Source organism: Stegostoma tigrinum, unplaced genomic scaffold (assembly GCF_030684315.1).
Source record: "Stegostoma tigrinum isolate sSteTig4 unplaced genomic scaffold, sSteTig4.hap1 scaffold_445, whole genome shotgun sequence".
Taxonomy (NCBI): Eukaryota; Metazoa; Chordata; class Chondrichthyes; order Orectolobiformes; family Stegostomatidae; genus Stegostoma; species Stegostoma tigrinum.
In genome coordinates, this window is record NW_026728373.1 from 19790 (window position 1) to 38828 (window position 19039).

At 53.9% G+C, this 19039-nt stretch overlaps 1 protein-coding gene and 1 pseudogene across 1 annotated transcript; both read left to right on the forward strand.

Moving 5' to 3' along the window:
* Window positions 1–363: 363 nt before the first annotated feature.
* LOC132208529 (octapeptide-repeat protein T2-like) lies at window positions 364–14726 on the forward strand (annotated as a pseudogene).
* On the forward strand, window positions 14649–18831 carry LOC125450444 (uncharacterized). Its single transcript, XM_048526441.2, has 3 exons — window positions 14649–15659; window positions 16140–16172; window positions 18549–18831. The coding sequence occupies exons 1-3, from the start codon at window positions 14750–14752 to the stop codon at window positions 18602–18604; spliced, it is 999 nt and encodes a 332-aa protein (XP_048382398.1). The 5' UTR covers window positions 14649–14749; the 3' UTR covers window positions 18605–18831.
* Window positions 18832–19039: the final 208 nt, after the last annotated feature.

The following is a 19039-nucleotide window of genomic DNA, read 5'->3' on the forward strand; positions in this document are numbered from 1 at the left end:
AGAAGGGTAGAGAGAGAGAGAGAGAAGGGACGAGCGAGAGAAGGGACGAGCGAGAGAAGGGACGAGCGAGAGAAGGGACGAGAGAGACAGAGAAGGGTAGAGAGTGAGAGAGAAGGGACGAGAGAGAGAAGGGACGAGAGAGAGAAGGGACGAGAGAGAGAGAGAAGGGACGAGAGAGAGAGAGAGAGAGAGAAGGGTAGAGAGTGAGAGAGAGAGAGAAGGGACGAGCGAGAGAAGGGACGAGCGAGAGAAGGGACGAGCGAGAGAAGGGTCGAGAGAGACAGAGAAGCGACGAGAGAGAGAGAGAGAAGGGTAGAGTGTGTGAGAGAGAGAGGAGGGACGAGAGAGAGGAGGGACGAGAGAGAGAGAGAGGAGGGACGAGAGAGAGTGAGAGAGAAGGGACGAGAGGACGAGAGAGAGAGAGAGAAGGGACGAGAGAGAGAGAGAGAGAAGGGTAGAGAGTGAGAGAGAGAGAGAAGGGACGAGCGAGAGAAGGGTAGAGAGAGAGAAGGGTCGAGAGAGAGAGAGAGAAGGGTAGAGTGTGAGAGAGAGAGAGAAGGGACGAGAGAGAGAGAGAGGAGGGACGAGAGGACGAGAGAGAGTGAGAGAGAAGGGACGAGAGGACGAGAGAGAGAGAGAGAGAAGGGACGAGAGGACGAGAGAGAGAGAGAGAAGGGTAGAGAAAGAGAGAGAAGGGTAGAGAGAGAGAGAGAAGGGACGAGCGAGAGAAGGGACGAGCGAGAGAAGGGACGAGCGAGAGAAGGGACGAGAGAGAGAAGGGTCGAGAGAGACAGAGAAGGGTAGAGAGTGAGAGAGAAGGGACGAGAGAGAGAAGGGACGAGAGAGAGAAGGGACGAGAGAGAGAGAGAAGGGACGAGAGAGAGAAGGGTCGAGAGAGACAGAGAGAAGGGTAGAGAGTGAGAAGGGTCGAGAGAGACAGAGAGAAGGGTAGAGAGTGAGAGAGAGAGAGAGAGAGAAGGGACGAGAGAGAGAGAAGGGTCGACAGAGACAGAGAAGGGACATGAGAGAGAGAGAAGGGACGTGAGAGATAGAGAGAGAGAGAGAAGGGACGTGAGAGAGAGAGAGAGAGAGAAGGGACGTGAGAGAGAGAGAGAAGGGACGTGAGAGAGAGAGAGAAGGGACGTGAGAGAAAGAAGGGACCTGAGAGCGTGAGAGAAGGTACGTGAGAGAGAGAGAGAAGGGACGTGAGAGAGAGCAGAGAGACAGAGATAGAAGGGACGTGTGAGAGAGGGAGAAGGGACGTGAGAGAGAGAGAAGGGACGTGAGAGATAGAGAGAGAGAGAGAAGGGATGTGAGAGAGAGAGAGAGAGATGAGGGACGTGAGAGAGAGAAGGGACGTGAGAGAGAGAAGGGACGTGAGAGAGAGAAGGGACGTGAGAGAGAGAGAGAGAAGGGACGTGAGAGAGAGAGAGAGAGAAGGGACGTGAGAGAGAGAGAGAAGGGACGTGAGAGAGAGAGAGAGAGAGAAGGGACGTGAGAGAGAGAGAAGGGACGTGAGAGAGAGAGAAGGGAAGAGAGTGAGAGAGAGAGAGAGAAGGGGTGAGAGAGAGAAGGGACGAGAGAGAGAAGGGACGAGAGAGAGAAGGGACGAGAGAGAGAAGGGACGAGAGAGAGAAGGGACGAGAGAGAGAGAGAGAGAGACAGAGAAGGGACGTGAGAGAGAGAGAGACAAGGGACGAGAGAGAGAAGGGACGAGAGGGAGGAAAAGGGGAGAGAGTGAGAGAGGAGGGACGTGAGAGAGCGAGAGAGAGAAGGGACGTGAGAGAGCGAGAGAGAGAAGGGACGTGAGAGAGAGAGAGAGAGAAGGGACGTGAGAGAGAGAGAAGGGACGTGAGAGAGAGAGAAGGGAAGAGAGTGAGAGAGAGAGAGAGAAGGGGTGAGAGAGAGAAGGGGTGAGAGAGAGAAGGGGTGAGAGAGAGAAGGGACGAGAGAGAGAAGGGACGAGAGAGAGAAGGGACGAGAGAGAGAAGGGACGAGAGAGAGAAGGGACGAGAGAGAGAAGGGACGAGAGAGAGAGAAGGGACGTGAGAGAGAGAGAGACAAGGGACGAGAGAGAGAAGGGACGAGAGGGAGGAAAAGGGGAGAGAGTGAGAGAGGAGGGACGTGAGAGAGCGAGAGAGAGAAGGGACGTGAGAGAGCGAGAGAGAGAAGGGACGTGAGAGAGAGAGAGAGAGAGAAGGGACGTGAGAGAGAGAGAGAGAGAAGGGACGTGAGAGAGAGAGAGAGAAGGGACGTGAGGGAGAGAGAGACAGAGAAGGGACGTGAGAGAGAGAGAGAAGGGACGTGAGAGAGAGGGAGAGAGCAGGGACGTGAGAGAGAGAGAGAGAAGGGACGTGAGGGAGAGAGAGAGACAGAGAAGGGACGTGAGAGTGAGAGAGAGAGAAGGGACGTGAGGGAGAGAGAGAGACAGAGAAGGGACGTGAGAGAGAGAGAGAGAGACAAGGGACGAGAGAGAGAGGGGACGAGAGGGAGAAAAAGGGGAGAGAGTGAGAGAGGAGGGACGTGAGAGAGAAGGGACGTGAGAGAGAGAAAAGGACGTGAGAGAGAGCAGGGAGAAGGGATGTGGGAGAGAGAGAGAGAAGGGACGTGAGAGAGAGAGAGAGAGAAGGGACGAGAGAGAGAGAGAGAGAAGGGACGAGAGAGAGAAGGGTCGAGAGAGAGAGAGAGAGAGAAGGGACGAGACAGAGAAGGGTCGAGAGAGACAGAGAGAAGGGTAGAGAGTGAGAGAGAGAGAGAAGGGACGAGAGAGAGAGAGAGAAGGGACGAGAGAGAGAAGGGACGAGAGAGAGAGAGAGAAGGGACGAGAGAGAGAGAGAGAGAAGGGTAGAGAGTGAGAGAGAGAGAGAAGGGACGAGCGAGAGAAGGGTAGAGAGAGAGAAGGGTCGAGAGAGAGAGAGAGAAGGGTCGAGAGAGAGAGAGAGAAGGGTAGAGTGTGAGAGAGAGAAGGGTAGAGTGTGAGAGAGAGAAGGGTAGAGTGTGAGAGAGAGAGAGAAGGGACGAGAGAGAGAGAGAGGAGGGACGAGAGGACGAGAGAGAGTGAGAGAGAAGGGACGAGAGGACGAGAGAGAGAGAGAGAAGGGACGAGAGGACGAGAGAGAGAGAGAGAAGGGTAGAGAAAGAGAGAGAAGGGTAGAGAGAGAGAGAGAAGGGACGAGCGAGAGAAGGGACGAGCGAGAGAAGGGACGAGCGAGAGAAGGGACGAGCGAGAGAAGGGACGAGCGAGAGAAGGGACGAGAGAGAGAAGGGTCGAGAGAGACAGAGAAGGGTAGAGAGTGAGAGAGAAGGGACGAGAGAGAGAAGGGACGAGAGAGAGAGAGAAGGGACGAGAGAGAGAGAGAGAGAGAGAAGGGTAGAGAGTGAGAGAGAGAGAGAAGGGACGAGCGAGAGAAGGGACGAGCGAGAGAAGGGTCGAGAGAGACAGAGAAGCGACGAGAGAGAGAGAGAGAAGGGTAGAGTGTGTGAGAGAGAGAGAAGGGACGAGAGAGAGAGAGAGGAGGGACGAGAGAGAGAGAGAGGAGGGACGAGAGAGAGTGAGAGAGAAGGGACGAGAGGACGAGAGAGAGAGAGAGAAGGGTAGAGAGAGAGAGAGAAGGGACGAGCGAGAGAAGGGTCGAGAGAGAGAGAGAGAAGGGACGAGAGAGAGAGAGAAGGGACGAGAGAGAGAAGGGAAGAGAGAAGGGTAGAGAGTGAGAGAGAAGGGACGAGAGAGAGAAGGGACGAGAGAGAGAAGGGACGAGAGAGAGAAGGGACGAGAGAGAGAAGGGACGAGAGAGACAAGGGACGAGAGAGAGAAGGGACGAGAGAGAGAAGGGACGAGAGAGAGAGGAGGGGCGAGAGGACGAGAGAGAGAGAGAGAGAGAGAGGAGGGGCGAGAGGACGAGAGAGAGAGAGAGAGAAGGGACGTGAGAGAGAGAGAGACAAGGGACGAGAGAGAGAAATAAGGGACGAGAGAGAGAAGGGACGAGAGGGAGAAAAAGGGGAGAGAGTGAGAGAGGAGGGACGTGAGAGAGCGAGAGAGAGAAGGGACGTGAGAGAGAGAGAGAGAGAGAAGGGACGTGAGAGAGAGAGAGAGAGAAGGGACGTGAGAGAGAGAGAGAGAGAGAAGGGACGTGAGAGAGAGAGAGAGAAGGGACGTGAGAGAGAGAGAGAGAAGGGACGTGAGAGAGAGAGAGAGAAGGGACGTGAGGGAGAGAGAGAGACAGAGAAGGGACGTGAGAGAGAGAGAGAAGGGACGTGAGAGAGAGGGAGAGAGCAGGGACGTGAGAGAGAGAGAGAGAAGGGACGTGAGAGTGAGAGAGAGAGACAGAGAAGGGACGTGAGAGAGAGAGAGAAGGGACGTGAGAGAGAGGGAGAGAGCAGGGACGTGAGAGAGAGAGAGAGAAGGGACGCGAGGGAGAGAGAGAGACAGAGAAGGGACGTGAGAGAGAGAGAGAGAGACAAGGGACGAGAGAGAGAGGGGACGAGAGGGAGAAAAAGGGGAGAGAGTGAGAGGAGGGACGTGAGAGAGAGAAAAGGACGTGAGAGAGAGCAGAGAGAAGGGATGTGGGAGAGAGAGAGAGAAGGGACGTGAGAGAGAGAGAGAGAGAAGGGACGAGAGAGAGAGAGAGAGAAGGGACGAGAGAGAGAAGGGTCGAGAGAGAGAGAGAGAAGGGACGAGACAGAGAAGGGTCGAGAGAGACAGAGAGAAGGGTAGAGAGTGAGAGAGAGAGAGAAGGGACGAGAGAGAGAAGGGACGAGAGAGAGAGAGAGAAGGGACGAGAGAGAGAGAGAGAGAGAGAAGGGTAGAGAGTGAGAGAGAGAGAGAAGGGACGAGCGAGAGAAGGGTCGAGAGAGAGAGAGAAGGGACGAGAGAGAGGAGGGACGAGAGGACGAGAGAGAGTGAGAGAGAAGGGACGAGAGAGAGAGAGAGAAGGGTAGAGAGAGAGAGAGAAGGGACGAGAGAGAGAAGGGACGAGAGAGAGAAGGGACGAGAGAGAGAAGGGTCGAGAGAGAGAAGGGACGAGAGAGAGAAGGGTCGAGAGAGACAGAGAAGGGTAGAGAGTGAGAGAGAAGGGACGAGAGAGAGAAGGGACGAGAGAGAGAAGGGACGAGAGAGAGAAGGGACGAGAGAGAGAGAGAGAAGGGACGAGAGAGAGAGAGAGAGAAGGGTAGAGAGTGAGAGAGAGAGAAGGGACGAGCGAGAGAAGGGACGAGCGAGAGAAGGGACGAGCGAGAGAAGGGTCGAGAGAGACAGAGAAGGGACGAGAGAGAGAGAGAGAAGGGTAGAGTGTGAGAGAGGGAGAGAAGGGACGAGAGAGAGAGAGGAGGGACGAGAGGACGAGAGAGAGTGAGAGAGAAGGGACGAGAGGACGAGAGAGAGAGAGAGAGAGAAGGGTAGAGAGAGAGAGAGAAGGGTAGAGAGAGAGAGAGAAGGGACGAGCGAGAGAAGGGTCGAGAGAGAGAGAGAGAAGGGACGAGAGAGAGAGAGAAGGGACGAGAGAGAGAGAGAAGGGAAGAGAGTGAGAGAGAGAGAGAGAAGGGACGAGAGAGAGAAGGGACGAGAGAGAGAAGGGACGAGAGAGAGAAGGGACGAGAGAGAGAGAGAGGAGGGGCGAGAGGACGAGAGAGAGTGAGAGAGAAGGGACGAGAGAGAGAGAGAGAAGGGTAGAGAGAGAGAAGGGACGAGAGAGAGAGAGAGGAGGGGCGAGAGGACGAGAGAGAGAGAGAGAGAGAGAGAGAGAAGGGACGAGAGGACGAGAGAGAGAGACAGAGAAGGGACGTGAGAGAGAGAGAGACAAGGGACGAGAGAGAGAAGGGACGAGAGGGAGAAAAAGGGGAGAGAGTGAGAGAGGAGGGACGTGAGAGAGAAGGGACGTGAGAGAGAGAAAAGGACGTGAGAGAGAGCAGGGAGAAGGGATGTGGGAGAGAGAGAGAGAAGGGACGTGAGAGAGAGAGAGACAAGGGACGAGAGAGAGAAGGGACGAGAGGGAGAAAAAGGGGAGAGAGTGAGAGAGGAGGGACGTGAGAGAGCGAGAGAGAGAAGGGACGTGAGAGAGCGAGAGAGAGAAGGGACGTGAGAGAGAGAGAGAGAGAGAAGGGACGTGAGAGAGAGAGAGAGAGAGAAGGGACGTGAGAGAGAGAGAGAGAAGGGACGTGAGGGAGAGAGAGACAGAGAAGGGACGTGAGAGAGAGAGAGAAGGGACGTGAGAGAGAGGGAGAGAGCAGGGACGTGAGAGAGAGAGAGAGAAGGGACGTGAGGGAGAGAGAGAGACAGAGAAGGGACGTGAGAGTGAGAGAGAGAGAAGGGACGTGAGGGAGAGAGAGAGACAGAGAAGGGACGTGAGAGAGAGAGAGAGAGACAAGGGACGAGAGAGAGAGGGGACGAGAGGGAGAAAAAGGGGAGAGAGTGAGAGAGGAGGGACGTGAGAGAGAGAAAAGGACGTGAGAGAGAGCAGGGAGAAGGGATGTGGGAGAGAGAGAGAGAAGGGACGTGAGAGAGAGAGAGAGAGAGAAGGGACGAGAGAGAGAGAGAGAGAAGGGACGAGAGAGAGAAGGGTCGAGAGAGAGAGAGAGAGAGAAGGGACGAGACAGAGAAGGGTCGAGAGAGACAGAGAGAAGGGTAGAGAGTGAGAGAGAGAGAGAAGGGACGAGAGAGAGAGAGAGAAGGGACGAGAGAGAGAGAGAGAAGGGACGAGAGAGAGAGAGAGAGAGAGAAGGGTAGAGAGTGAGAGAGAGAGAGAAGGGACGAGCGAGAGAAGGGACGAGAGTGAGAAGGGACGAGAGTGAGAAGGGACGAGAGAGACAAGGGACGAGAGAGACAAGGGACGAGAGAGACAAGGGACGAGAGAGACAAGGGACGAGAGAGAGAAGGGACGAGAGAGAGAAGGGACGAGAGAGAGAGAGAGGAGGGGCGAGAGGACGAGAGAGAGAGAGAGAGAGAGAAGGGACGAGAGGACGAGAGAGAGTGAGAGAGAAGGGACGAGAGAGAGAGAAGGGTAGAGAGAGAGAGAGGAGGGGCGAGAGGACGAGAGAGAGAGAGAAGGGACGAGAGGACGAGAGAGAGAGACAGAGAAGGGACGTGAGAGAGAGAGAGACAAGGGACGAGAGAGAGAAGGGACGAGAGGGAGAAAAAGGGGAGAGAGTGAGAGAGGAGGGACGTGAGAGAGCGAGAGAGAGAAGGGACGTGAGAGAGCGAGAGAGAGAAGGGACGTGAGAGAGAGAGAGAGAGAGAAGGGACGTGAGAGAGAGAGAGAGAGAAGGGACGTGAGAGAGAGAGAGAGAAGGGACGTGAGAGAGAGGGAGAGAGCAGGGACGTGAGAGAGAGAGAGAGAAGGGACGTGAGGGAGAGAGAGAGACAGAAGGGACGTGAGAGTGAGAGAGAGAGAAGGGACGTGAGGGAGAGAGAGAGACAGAGAAGGGACGTGAGAGAGAGAGAGAGAGACAAGGGACGAGAGAGAGAGGGGACGAGAGGGAGAAAAAGGGGAGAGAGTGAGAGAGGAGGGACGTGAGAGAGAGAGAGAGAAGGGACGTGAGAGAGAGAGAGAGAAGGGACGAGAGAGAGAGAGAGAGAAGGGACGAGAGAGAGAAGGGTCGAGAGAGAGAGAGAGAGAGAAGGGTAGAGAGTGAGAGAGAGAGAGAAGGGACGAGAGAGAGAGAGAGAAGGGACGAGAGAGAGAGAGAGAGAGAGAAGGGTAGAGAGTGAGAGAGAGAGAGAAGGGACGAGCGAGAGAAGGGACGAGCGAGAGAAGGGTCGAGAGAGACAGAGAAGGGACGAGAGAGAGAGAGAAGGGACGAGAGAGAGAGAGAGAAGGGTAGAGTGTGAGAGAGAGAGAGAAGGGACGAGAGAGAGAGAGGAGGGACGAGAGGACGAGAGAGAGTGAGAGAGAAGGGACGAGAGAGAGAGAGAGAAGGGTAGAGAGAGAGAGAGAAGGGACGAGAGAGAGAAGGGACGAGCGAGAGAAGGGTCGAGAGAGAGAAGGGACGAGAGAGAGAAGGGTCGAGAGAGACAGAGAAGGGTAGAGAGTGAGAGAGAAGGGACGAGAGAGAGAGAGAAGGGACGAGAGAGAGAGAGAGAGAAGGGACGAGAGAGAGAGAGAGAGAAGGGACGAGAGAGAGAGAGAGAGAAGGGACGAGCGAGAGAAGGGACGAGCGAGAGAAGGGTCGAGAGAGACAGAGAAGGGACGAGAGAGAGAGAGAGAAGGGTAGAGTGTGAGAGAGGGAGAGAAGGGACGAGAGAGAGAGAGGAGGGACGAGAGGACGAGAGAGAGTGAGAGAGAAGGGACGAGAGGACGAGAGAGAGAGAGAGAAGGGTAGAGAGAGAGAGAGAAGGGTAGAGAGAGAGAGAAGGGACCAGCGAGAGAAGGGTCGAGAGAGAGAGAGAGAAGGGTCGAGAGAGAGAGAGAGAAGGGACGAGAGAGAGAGAGAAGGGACGAGAGAGAGAGAGAAGGGACGAGAGAGAGAGAGAAGGGAAGAGAGAAGGGTAGAGAGTGAGAGAGAGAGAGAGAAGGGACGAGAGAGAGAAGGGACGAGAGAGAGAGAGAGGTGGGGCGAGAGGACGAGAGAGAGTGAGAGAGAAGGGACGAGAGAGAGAGAGACAAGGGTAGAGAGTGAGAGAGAGAGAGAAGGGACGAGAGAGAGAAGGGTCGAGAGAGAGAGAGAGAGAAGGGACGAGAGAGAGAGAGAAGGGACGAGAGAGAGAGAGAGAGGAGGGGCGAGAGAGAGGAGGGGCGAGAGAGAGGAGGGGCGAGAGAGAGAAGGGACGAGAGAGAGAAGGGACGAGAGAGAGAGAGAGGAGGGGCGAGAGGATGAGAGAGAGAGGAGGGGCGAGAGGATGAGAGAGAGAGAGAGAGAAGGGACGAGAGAGAGAGAGACAGAAGGGACGAGAGAGACAGAAGGGACGAGAGAGAGAGAAGGGACGAGAGAGAGAGAGAAGGATAGAGTGTGAGAGAGAGAGAGAGAAGGGACGAGAGAGAGAGAGGAGGGACGAGAGAGAGTGAGAGAGAAGGGACGAGAGGACGAGAGAGAGAGAGAGAAGGGACGAGAGAGAGAGAGAGAAGGGTAGAGAGTGAGAGAGAGAGAGAAGGGACGAGAGAGAGAAGGGTCGAGAGAGACAGAAGGGACGAGAGAGAGAGAGAGAAGGGTAGAGTGTGAGAGAGAGAAGGGACGAGAGAGAGAAGGGACGAGAGAGAGAGAGAGGAGGGACGAGAGGACGAGAGAGAGTGAGAGAGAAGGGACGAGAGAGAGAGACAAGGGTAGAGAGTGAGAGAGAGAGAGAAGGGACGAGAGAGAGAAGGGTCGAGAGAGAGAGAGAGAGAAGGGACGAGAGAGAGAGAGAAGGGACGAGAGAGAGAGAGAGAGGAGGGGCGAGAGAGAGGAGGGGCGAGAGAGAGGAGGGGCGAGAGAGAGGAGGGGCGAGAGAGAGGAGGGGCGAGAGAGAGAAGGGACGAGAGAGAGAAGGGACGAGAGAGAGAGAGAGGAGGGGCGAGAGGATGAGAGAGAGAGGAGGGGCGAGAGGATGAGAGAGAGAGAGAGAGAAGGGACGAGAGAGAGAGAGACAGAAGGGACGAGAGAGACAGAAGGGACGAGAGAGAGAGAAGGGACGAGAGAGAGAGAGAAGGATAGAGTGTGAGAGAGAGAGAGAGAGAGGAGGGACGAGAGGACGAGAGAGAGTGAGAGAGAAGGGACGAGAGGACGAGAGAGAGAGAGAGAAGGGACGAGAGAGAGAGAGAGAAGGGTAGAGAGTGAGAGAGAGAGAGAAGGGACGAGAGAGAGAAGGGTCGAGAGAGAGAGAGAGAAGGGACGAGAGAGAGAGAGAGAAGGGTAGAGAGTGAGAGAGAGAGAGAAGGGACGAGAGAGAGAAGGGTCGAGAGAGAGAGAGAGAAGGGACGAGAGAGAGAGAAGGGACGAGAGAGAGAGAGAAGGGACGAGAGAGAGAGAGACAGAGAGAAGGGATTGGAGAGAGAGATAGAGAGATAAGGGACGAGGGAGAGAAGGGGCGAGAGAGAGACAGAGAGAAGGGACGAGAGAGAGAGAGAAGGGTAGAGAGTGAGAGAGAGAGAAGTGTAGAGAGTGAGAGAGAGAGAGAGAAGGGACGAGAGAGAGAGAGAGAGAGACAGAGAGAGAGAGAGAGAGAGAAGGGACGTGAGAGAGAGAGAGAGAGACAGAGAGAGAGAGAGAGAGAGAGAGAGAAGGGACGAGAGAGAGAGAGAGCGAGAGAAGGGATTAGCGAGAGAGATAGGGAGAGAAGGGACGAGGGAGAGAAGGGACGAGAGAGAGACAGAGAGAAGGGACGAGAGAGAGAGAGAAGGGTAGAGAGTGAGAGAGAGAGAAGTGTAGAGAGTGAGAGAGAGAGAGAAGGGACGAGAGAGAGAGAGAAGGGACGAGAGAGAAGGGACGAGAGAGAGAGCGAGAGAAGGGATTAGAGAGAGAGATAGAGAGATAAGGGACGAGGGAGAGAAGGGGCGAGAGAGAGACAGAGAGAAGGGACGAGAGCGAGACAGAGAGAGAGAAGGGACGAGAGAGTGAGAAGGGACGGGGGTGAGCCGGAGTGAAGTGGGGTGCGATCGAGGAAGGAGGGACGTGGAGTCGGGTGTGGGAGTGTGGTAGATGGCGAGCGAGAGCGGGAGGAAGGTAGAAAGTTTGGGGAGAGAGAGGTGGGAGTGAGACGGGTGTGTAATGGAGGAAGCGGAGGCGTGGAACCTATGAAGGAGGTATGAGGAATCAAGGAGGGTTGGGAGAGTGAAGGGTTGGGGGCGAGGAACGAGTGATCGGGAGAGAGCAGAGGAAGGGTGGTCGGATGGGGATGGAGGAATTGAAAGTGAGAAGGAAGGAGAGAGAAAATGAGTGGGCCGGAGGGAAAGCGAGTGTCGTGGACAGACAGGCTGAAAGCGAGCGTGAAGGGGTGAAAGGGATGCAGGAGCCGGTGAAACAGATCGGAAGGGTGTGAGGAATAGAAAGAGAAAATGAGGGCGGGCTTTGGGAGGAAATGAGTGGCAGGGGTCAGTGTGTGTGAACAGACAGCCCGACAGAAATGGGATAGAATGTGGAAGGGAATATGATAACTGTATGTGGCAAATGTCTGTTAGCACTGCGCGCGCGCTGAGGTGTTTGCCGAGCCTGAACGCTTATGGTCACTCTTCCCTCAAACTACTCTCGTGCTTTCCCCTTCAGAACTCCAGCTTCTCTCTTGCTCGCAATGTCTGGCTATTTCATTTCATTTCATTTCATCTCGCCTCTCCTCAGTGACTGGGGCCCGCACTGCTTCCAGTCAAAATATCCTTCCCGAGCCTGCAGTGCTCCATTTGTGGTCTCGTTTGAACTCTGTGTGATTCTGTTCATGTCGCGTGGACAAGAATGGCTGGGCCCAACCAGCAACCACCCCCCCCCCCCCCCCAAAAAAAACCTTGAGAAGGTGGTGGTGGATTCCCACCTTAAACTGTGAGTTTTGGCATCGTTGGCTGGATGAACATTTCTCTCCCCTCCCTAATTGCCCAGGGGACAGTTAAGAGCCGACTGTGTTGCTGTGGGCCTGGAGTCACGTGTAGGGTAGTGAGGGTGGCAGACGTCCTCCACGAGCGGGTCCTGAGTAGATCAGATGGGTCCCTGCTACAATATTCCAATCACTTAGGGAGGGAGTTCCAGGATTGTGACCCAGCCACACTGAGGGAACCGGGATATATTTCCGAGTCGGGATGGAAAGTGGCTCGGACCCGGAGGAGGGTGTTTGCAGGGGCGGGGTGTTCCTATGTATCTGCTGCCCCTTGTCCTTCTGGATGGAAGTGGCTGTGGGGTTTGGAAGGTGCTGCCTGAGGGTCTTGGGTGAGCTTCTTCAGGGCAGATGTAGATGATGGTGAAGCTGTTGAATGTCACGGGCTGGTGGTTGGATTGTCTCCTGTTGGAGTCCATCATCGCCTTGCATTTGTGCACAGAAATGTTATTTTTGTGAGGGGTAGATCAGGCCTCTCAAACCTTACTGAATTCTTTGAAGAGGTGACCACACACGTGGATGAAGGTGGAGCAGTGGATGTGGTATCTATGGATTTAAGTAAGGTGTTTGATCAGGTTCCCCACGGTAGGCTCATGCAGAAGGTAAGGAGGCATGGGATAGGGGGAAATGTGGCAGATTGGATTTAGAATTGGCTGACCCTTAGACAAAGGGAGGTAGTAGATGGAAAATATTCAACGTGGTGCTCAGTTATGAGTGGTGTACCACAAGGATCTGTTCTGGGTCCTTTTCTATTTGTGATTTTTGTGAATGATTTGGATGAAGGAGTGGAAAGGTGGATTAGTAAGTTCACAGACGATACGAAGGTGGGTCGCGTTATGGGCAGTGCGGAGGGCTGTTATAGGTTACAAAGGGACATTGATACGATGCAGAGCTGGGCTGAGAAGTGGCAGATGGAGTTTAACCCTGAAAAGTGTGAGGTGATTAATTTTGGAAGGACAAACTTGAAAACAGAATACAGGGTTAACAGATTCTTGGCAGTGCAGAGGAGCAGAGGGATCTTGAGGTTCGCATTCACGGTTCCCTGAAAGCTGCCACCCAGGTGGATAGACTTGTTAAGAAGCATATGGTGTGTTAGCTTTCATTAATGGAAGGATTGATTGAGTTCAAGAGCCGTGAAGTTATGCTCCAGCTATACAAAAGCCTGGTTCGGCCACATCTGGAATATTGTGTCCCATCCTGGTTGTCTCATTACAGGAAAGATGTGGAGGTGTTGGAAAAGGAGCAGAGGAGGAGGTACCAGGATATTGCCTGGAATGGAGGGAAGGTCTTACGAGGAAAGGGTGAGAGAGCTAGGGCTTTTTATTTCAGAACGATGAAGGATGAGAGGTGAGTTGATAGAGGTGTACAACATGAGCAGAGGTATGGATAGACAGTCTGAGAGTTTTTCCTTGGGTGGAGGTAGCTATTACGAGGGGCCATAGTTTTAAAGTGAGTGGAGGTAGATATCGGGGAGACGTCAGAGGTAGGTTCTTTACTCAGAGTGGTTGGGGTGTGGAATGCATTGCCGGAGAGGGTCGGGGAGTCAGCCTCATTAGGGGCATTTAAATGGCTATTAGATAGGCAAATGGATGATAGTATAAGGTAGGGTGGAGGTTAGAGAGACGTTAGGATTCGGGTAAAATTTGGGCACAACATCATGGGCCGAAGGGCCTGTACTGTGCTGTGTTATTGGTTCCTGATACTCATTGATTCCAGTTGGCTGGTATTGCTTTCACTGCACCTGTGTACTGTGCCTATGGTCTGACTTGCTCAAGCCTCTCTGATGAAGGGTCTAGGCCCGAAACGTCAGCTTTTGTGCTCCTGAGATGCTGCTGGGCCTGCTGTGTTCATCCAGCTCCACACTTAGTTATCTTGTATATAGGTGCGTTATTAAGTCTGCAGAGATCGGTGGATGGTATAGCCACGGAATACAGTGGGATATAGATCAGTTGCAGATATGGGCAGAGAAATGGCAGATGGAGTTTAATCTGGGCAAGTGTGAGGTGCTGTATTTTGGGAGATCGAATGTTAAGGGAAAGTGTACAGTTAATGATAAGGCCCTGTGAACAGCATCGATGTACAGAGGGATCTTGGGGATCAGGTCCGTAGTTCCCTGAAAGTGGCCACACAAGTAGATAGGATGGTAAAGGAGGTGTATGGCAATGCTTGTCTTTAGTGGTCAGAGAATTGAGCATAAGAGCCAGGATGTCATGTTGCAGCTTTACAAGAACTTTGGTTAGGCCACACTTTAGGGTACTGTGTTCAGTTCTGGTCTCCACATTACAGGAAGGATGTGGAGACTTTGGGGAGGGTGGGGGAGAGGTTTACCAGGATGCTGCTAGGATCAGAGGGTCTGAGCTATAAGGAAAGGCTGGAAAATCTCAGGATGTTTTCTCTAGAGTTACAGAGGCTGAGGGAAGACTCGATACAGGTTTATAAAACTGTGGGGTGCTTAGACAGGGTTGATGGTCAGAATCTCTTTCCCAGAGTTAATGTCGAAAACAATGCCTTTAAGGTGGGGAGGGGGGTGAAGTTTGAAGGAGATGTGAGGGGTAAATTTGTTTTAGAGTGGTCGTAGAGGCAGATACGATAGGGGCATTTAAGGGGCTTTTAGTTAAACACATGGATATAGAAGGAGTGGAGGGAGATGGACCGAGGGCAGGCAGGAGGGATTAGTTTAATTTGGTGTCATGTTCAGCACAGCATCATAGCCATGATTGTGTCGACTGCATTGAAGGCTGCCTCCTGCATCTGTCTTTCATGTTTGTCTGTGCTGCCCAATTTTCACAATTAATCTATTCATATTTCCATGCGTTTGGCCCATACCCCAATTTCCCAACGCACTCTAACCCGCATGTCCCTGGGCAATATGGGACAATTTCCACTGTGCACTGTGAGAGGAAACCGGAGCACCCGGAGGAAACCCGTGCAGATACAGGGAGAATGTGCAAACCCTACACAGACAGTCGCCCAAGGGTGGCGTGGATCCCTGGCGCCATGAGGCAACAGCACTGAGCCACCGTGCCAGCCCTGAACTCAAAACTTTCCAGAGCAGGCAGCGTCCTTTCTGCACGCTCTGTGGAACTGGTCCTATCCTTCCTGTAGCAGGGTGATGCGCGCAGCTCCTGTACTCTGAGCGACAAAAGCTGGCATTGCCCTGAAAGCTGCCCTGTCTACCTGGTGTAAACCTCGCAATGTCTGTCTTTCTCTGCAGGTCCAGCTGGGCAGGGGCTGGGCATAACCCACACAACGCTGACGAGAAAAATGGACAGTTCGGTCAGTCGCGAGGCAGAGGAGCTGAGGAGCTTGGGCCCAGCGAATGGCGTGGGGGTGAAGTACCGACGGACCCTAGACGGAGGAGGAGGAGGAGGAGGAGGAGCAGCTGGTGGGGGTGGCACTTACTATCGCCCCCTGGGCAGGTCTCCGGGTGAGGGGGGGTACCACCGCCCCGTGGGTGGGTACAGCCGTGTGGCGGGGAAGCTGCAGCCGGGAGACGGCAGGGTCCGGGGCTGCGGGCATGTCCAGGCGCAGGGAGACAGGAGGAGCTTCGGGAGGCGCTTCGACCGGAAGCCGGCTGAAGGTTCGGCCAACGGCTTTGCCCGCAGATGGAAGCCCAGGCCCCTGGGGAGGGGCTGTCCAGGGAGCCGGGTGACCGCGCCTCGCCATGGCGAAGGGCGGGATTCCCCAGCTTCCCCAGACGACGCGGAGGGGAGTGGCGGCGCTGGTGAAGAGGAGGAGGAGGACGAGGAGGAGGTGGAGGAGCCGCAGCATCGCTGGGCCCTGTTCAAACCACCAGCGGCTTTCCCCATCGACAGCAGCAGCGCCAGGATCAGTTACGCCAGCAAGCTGAAGGAGAACCTCAGTGTTGACACGGCTGGCACGGGACAAGCATGCGATAGCAGTGAAACTGGCCCCAGGCTGGGTCAGGGACTGAGGGCCATCTTCCACAATCAGTGGGGCCTGTCTTTCATCACTGAGCCTGGCACGGGCAGCGATGGCTCGAGAACCCAGCAGCGGGCAGGACTGAACTGTCAGCAGGCCCTGGATCCTGGCCGGCTGGGAGGCCCCAGCCCAGAAACCTCGCCGCCCGCAAACAGACTGAGCCCCGACTGCGAGCAGTGGAGAGGTTCTGACCCGCTCGAGCTGCAGGATGTCGTGCGGTACTTCTCCAGAGGTCGGTCACAGAGAGAGAGGTTGAGGGTGTTGTTTCTGCCCACTGTGTGTGTGTGTGAGAGAGAGAGAAAGAGAGACACAGAGAGGGCTATCCATGCCCCCTTGTCTGCACAACTGAGGGGTCTGTCCCTGCCCTCTGTCTGTGAGGAAGGGGGTTTGAGAGGAGGAAGATGGGTGCAGGGACCAAGGGACAGTGGGAGCGGGTAGGGTCTCAGTGATCGCAGCATTTTAGTTCCGAGGAAGAAAGGGAGTGACTGGAGACAGAGGTAGGGAGGTCGGGAATGCGGTAGTTTGCAGACTGAGGGGTGGCGCTGAGCGCAGGAGGGAGGGAGCGAATCGGGCAGTGTGGAGAGACTGAGGGGTGGCGCTGAGGGAGGGGGATGGTATAGTGGTGGGGCAATTCTTTGAGGACTGAAGGAGGGAGGGCGGGCACGGATTGTAGTTATCTCTGCTAATCTCCATCTTGTTCTTGTTTTTCTAGAATGGGATCGCATTTGGGAGAGACACAAACGAGGTGAGGGTTATGTCAGCAGCGAGAAAGGGGTGGGGGGGACCTTCCAACTGTACTCTGGCCAATGTTTCAGCTTCGTCCTCCCGCAGTCTCCAAAAATTAATCTCTCTCCCCATCCACCAGCCTCCTCCTTCTCCCTGCGTGACTTTGTGACTGCAGGGCCCCTGGCTGAGAGTGCCACCATTTAAGAAATAGTGGGAGGGAAAATCCAGGGAGCTACAGACCGGTGAGCCTGAGCTCACTGAGGGACAGAATTTACATATATTTGGAAAGGCAAGGACTGATTAGAGACAGTAAACATGGTGTTGTGCGTGGGGAATAACTTGAGTCTTTTTCTTAAGAAGTGACGATGAGGATTGTTGAAGGTGGAATGGTGGAAGTTGTCTATTTGGTCTTCAGTGAGGCGTTGGACAAGGTTCCTCATGGTAGACTTGTTAGCGAGGTTAGATTGCATGGAATGCAGGGAGAAATAGCTGTTTGGGTACAAAATTGGCTTGCAGCTAAGAGACAGAAGCTGATGGTTGATTTTCAGACTGGAGGCCTGTGCCACAGGGATTGGTGCTGGGTCCACTGCCTTTCGTCATTTATATAAATGATTTGGATGTGAAAGTAGGAGGGATGGTTAGTAAGTTTGCAGACGGCACCAAGATTGGAAATGTAGTGGACAGCGAAGAAGGTTACCTCGGCCCATTGTCCCATCTGATCGAGTTCAAATTAGATACGTGTGAGCTGCCGCACTTTGGAACGGCACTTCAGGGCAGAACTTGTACGTTGAATGGTATTGAACGAGAAAGAGTTTTAGAGTCACACAGCACAGAAACAGACCCTGCGGCTCAACTCGTTCATGTGGCTCCCTTTCCTCTCAACTCTTCCTGTTCATAAACCCATCCAGGTACCTTTTAAATGTTGTAATTGTAGCAGCCTTCACCATTCCCTATCGCAGCTCAGTCCATACAAGCACCACTGTGGAAAAAGTTGCCACTTGGTTCCCTTTTAAACCTATGGCCCTCTAGTTTTGGACTCCACTTCAGGGAAAAGATCTTCTCTATTTATCCTATCCATCCCCCTTACAATTTTATAAACCTTTATAATGTCACCCCTCAGCCTCCAACACTCCAGGGAAAATAGCCCCAGTGTATTCAGCCTCTCCCCATAGCTCAAACATCCACATAAATCTTTTCAAGTTTCACAACATCCTTCCTGTAGCAGAGAGACCAGAATTGAACACTGTATTCCAAAAGTGGCCTTGGAGGCTTGGGGACCGCTTTGCAGAACACCTCCGCTCAGTTCGCAACAAACAACTGCACCTCCCAGTCGCAAACCATTTCCACTCCCCCTCCCATTCTCTAGACGACATGTCCATCATGGGCCTCCTGCACTGCCACAATGATGCCACCCGAAGGTTGCAGGAACAGAAACTCATATTCCGCCTGGGAACCCTGCAGCCCAATGGTATCAATGTGGACTTCACCAGTTTCAAAATCTCCCCTTCCCCTACTGCATCCCTCAACCAGCCCAGTTCGTCCCCTCCCCCCACTGCACCACACAACCAGCCCAGCTCTTCCCCTCCACCCACTGCATCCCAAAACCAGTCCAACCTGTCTCTGCCTCCCTAACCTGTTCTTCCTCTCACCCATCCCTTCCTCCCACCCCAAGCCGCACCCCCAGCTACCTACTAACCTCATCCCACCTCCTTGACCTGTCCGTCTTCCCTGGACTGACCTATCCCCTCCCTACCTCCCCACCTATACTCTCTCCACCTATCTTCTTTTCTCTCCATCTTCGGTCCGCCTCCCCCTCTCTCCCTATTTATTCCAGTTCCCTCTCCCCATCCCCCTCTCTGATGAAGGGTCTAGGCCCGAAACGTCAGCTTTTGTGCTCCTGAGATGCTGCTTGGCCTGCTGTGTTCATCCAGCCTCACATTTTATCACTAATGTCCTGTTTAGACACAAGGTGACCTTCCAACTCCTGTAACTCAATATGCTGACCGTGATGTTGGGCTTTTAATTGTTATTTCAGAGATAGTAGGAACTGCTGATGCAGGAGTATCTGAGATAACAAGAGCTGGATGTACACAGCAGGCCTTTGAGGAAGGGTCTAGGCCTGAAACAAAGTTTCCTGCTCAGCCTGCTGTGTTCATCCAGCTCGTTATCTCTAATTGTTATTTCATTGGGTTGAAGTTAGCGATCTGCTTGGATTCCTTACGGCCTTAGCCTGAGGGAGGATTCAGCGTGAAGTCAACAGAGCTCCCAGGCTACTGCTGCTGCAGTCTATTGTTGGTCACGAGGGTTATCTGGCAAGTTCTGAGATCCACTGGGCAGAGGTGTTAGGGTGAGGTGAGACAGCTGCTAACTCTCTCTCTCTCTCTGCCTGTTACAGAACCATCTGTGGTTGTGCTATATGAGGAATCACCAAACACCACTGATTGTGTCTGATTGAGTGACACTGCTGGCTCCAGGCAATTTGCGACAAGGCTTTGGAAAAGCGAGGAGAGGTTGCAGGTCTGTGGCTTCCACCCCCCCCTCCCCCCGCCTGCTGTCCGGCACTGAACTGCACCTATCAAAAGCAGGAAGGAGGGTCAAACTCAAAACTCAGGATAACCAGTCACGCAGCAAGTTGGGAAATGTTGCAGACAAGTGATTAAAGGCCTGTTTTTTCCAAACCTATTGTGCCTACTCTTCATTACTGTTGGCTCACTCACTGGTTGGGGGGAAGAGGGAAGAAGAGAGTAAAATAAGACCAGTTGAGGGGACCTCGCCCACGTCTTGTGTTTGAGAGATGACTGACAACAGTAATCACAGATGTGCTCCAGAAGTTACATCTGTGGTATCAACCCCACCGGGTCGGACAATCATGTCCCACGTACAAAA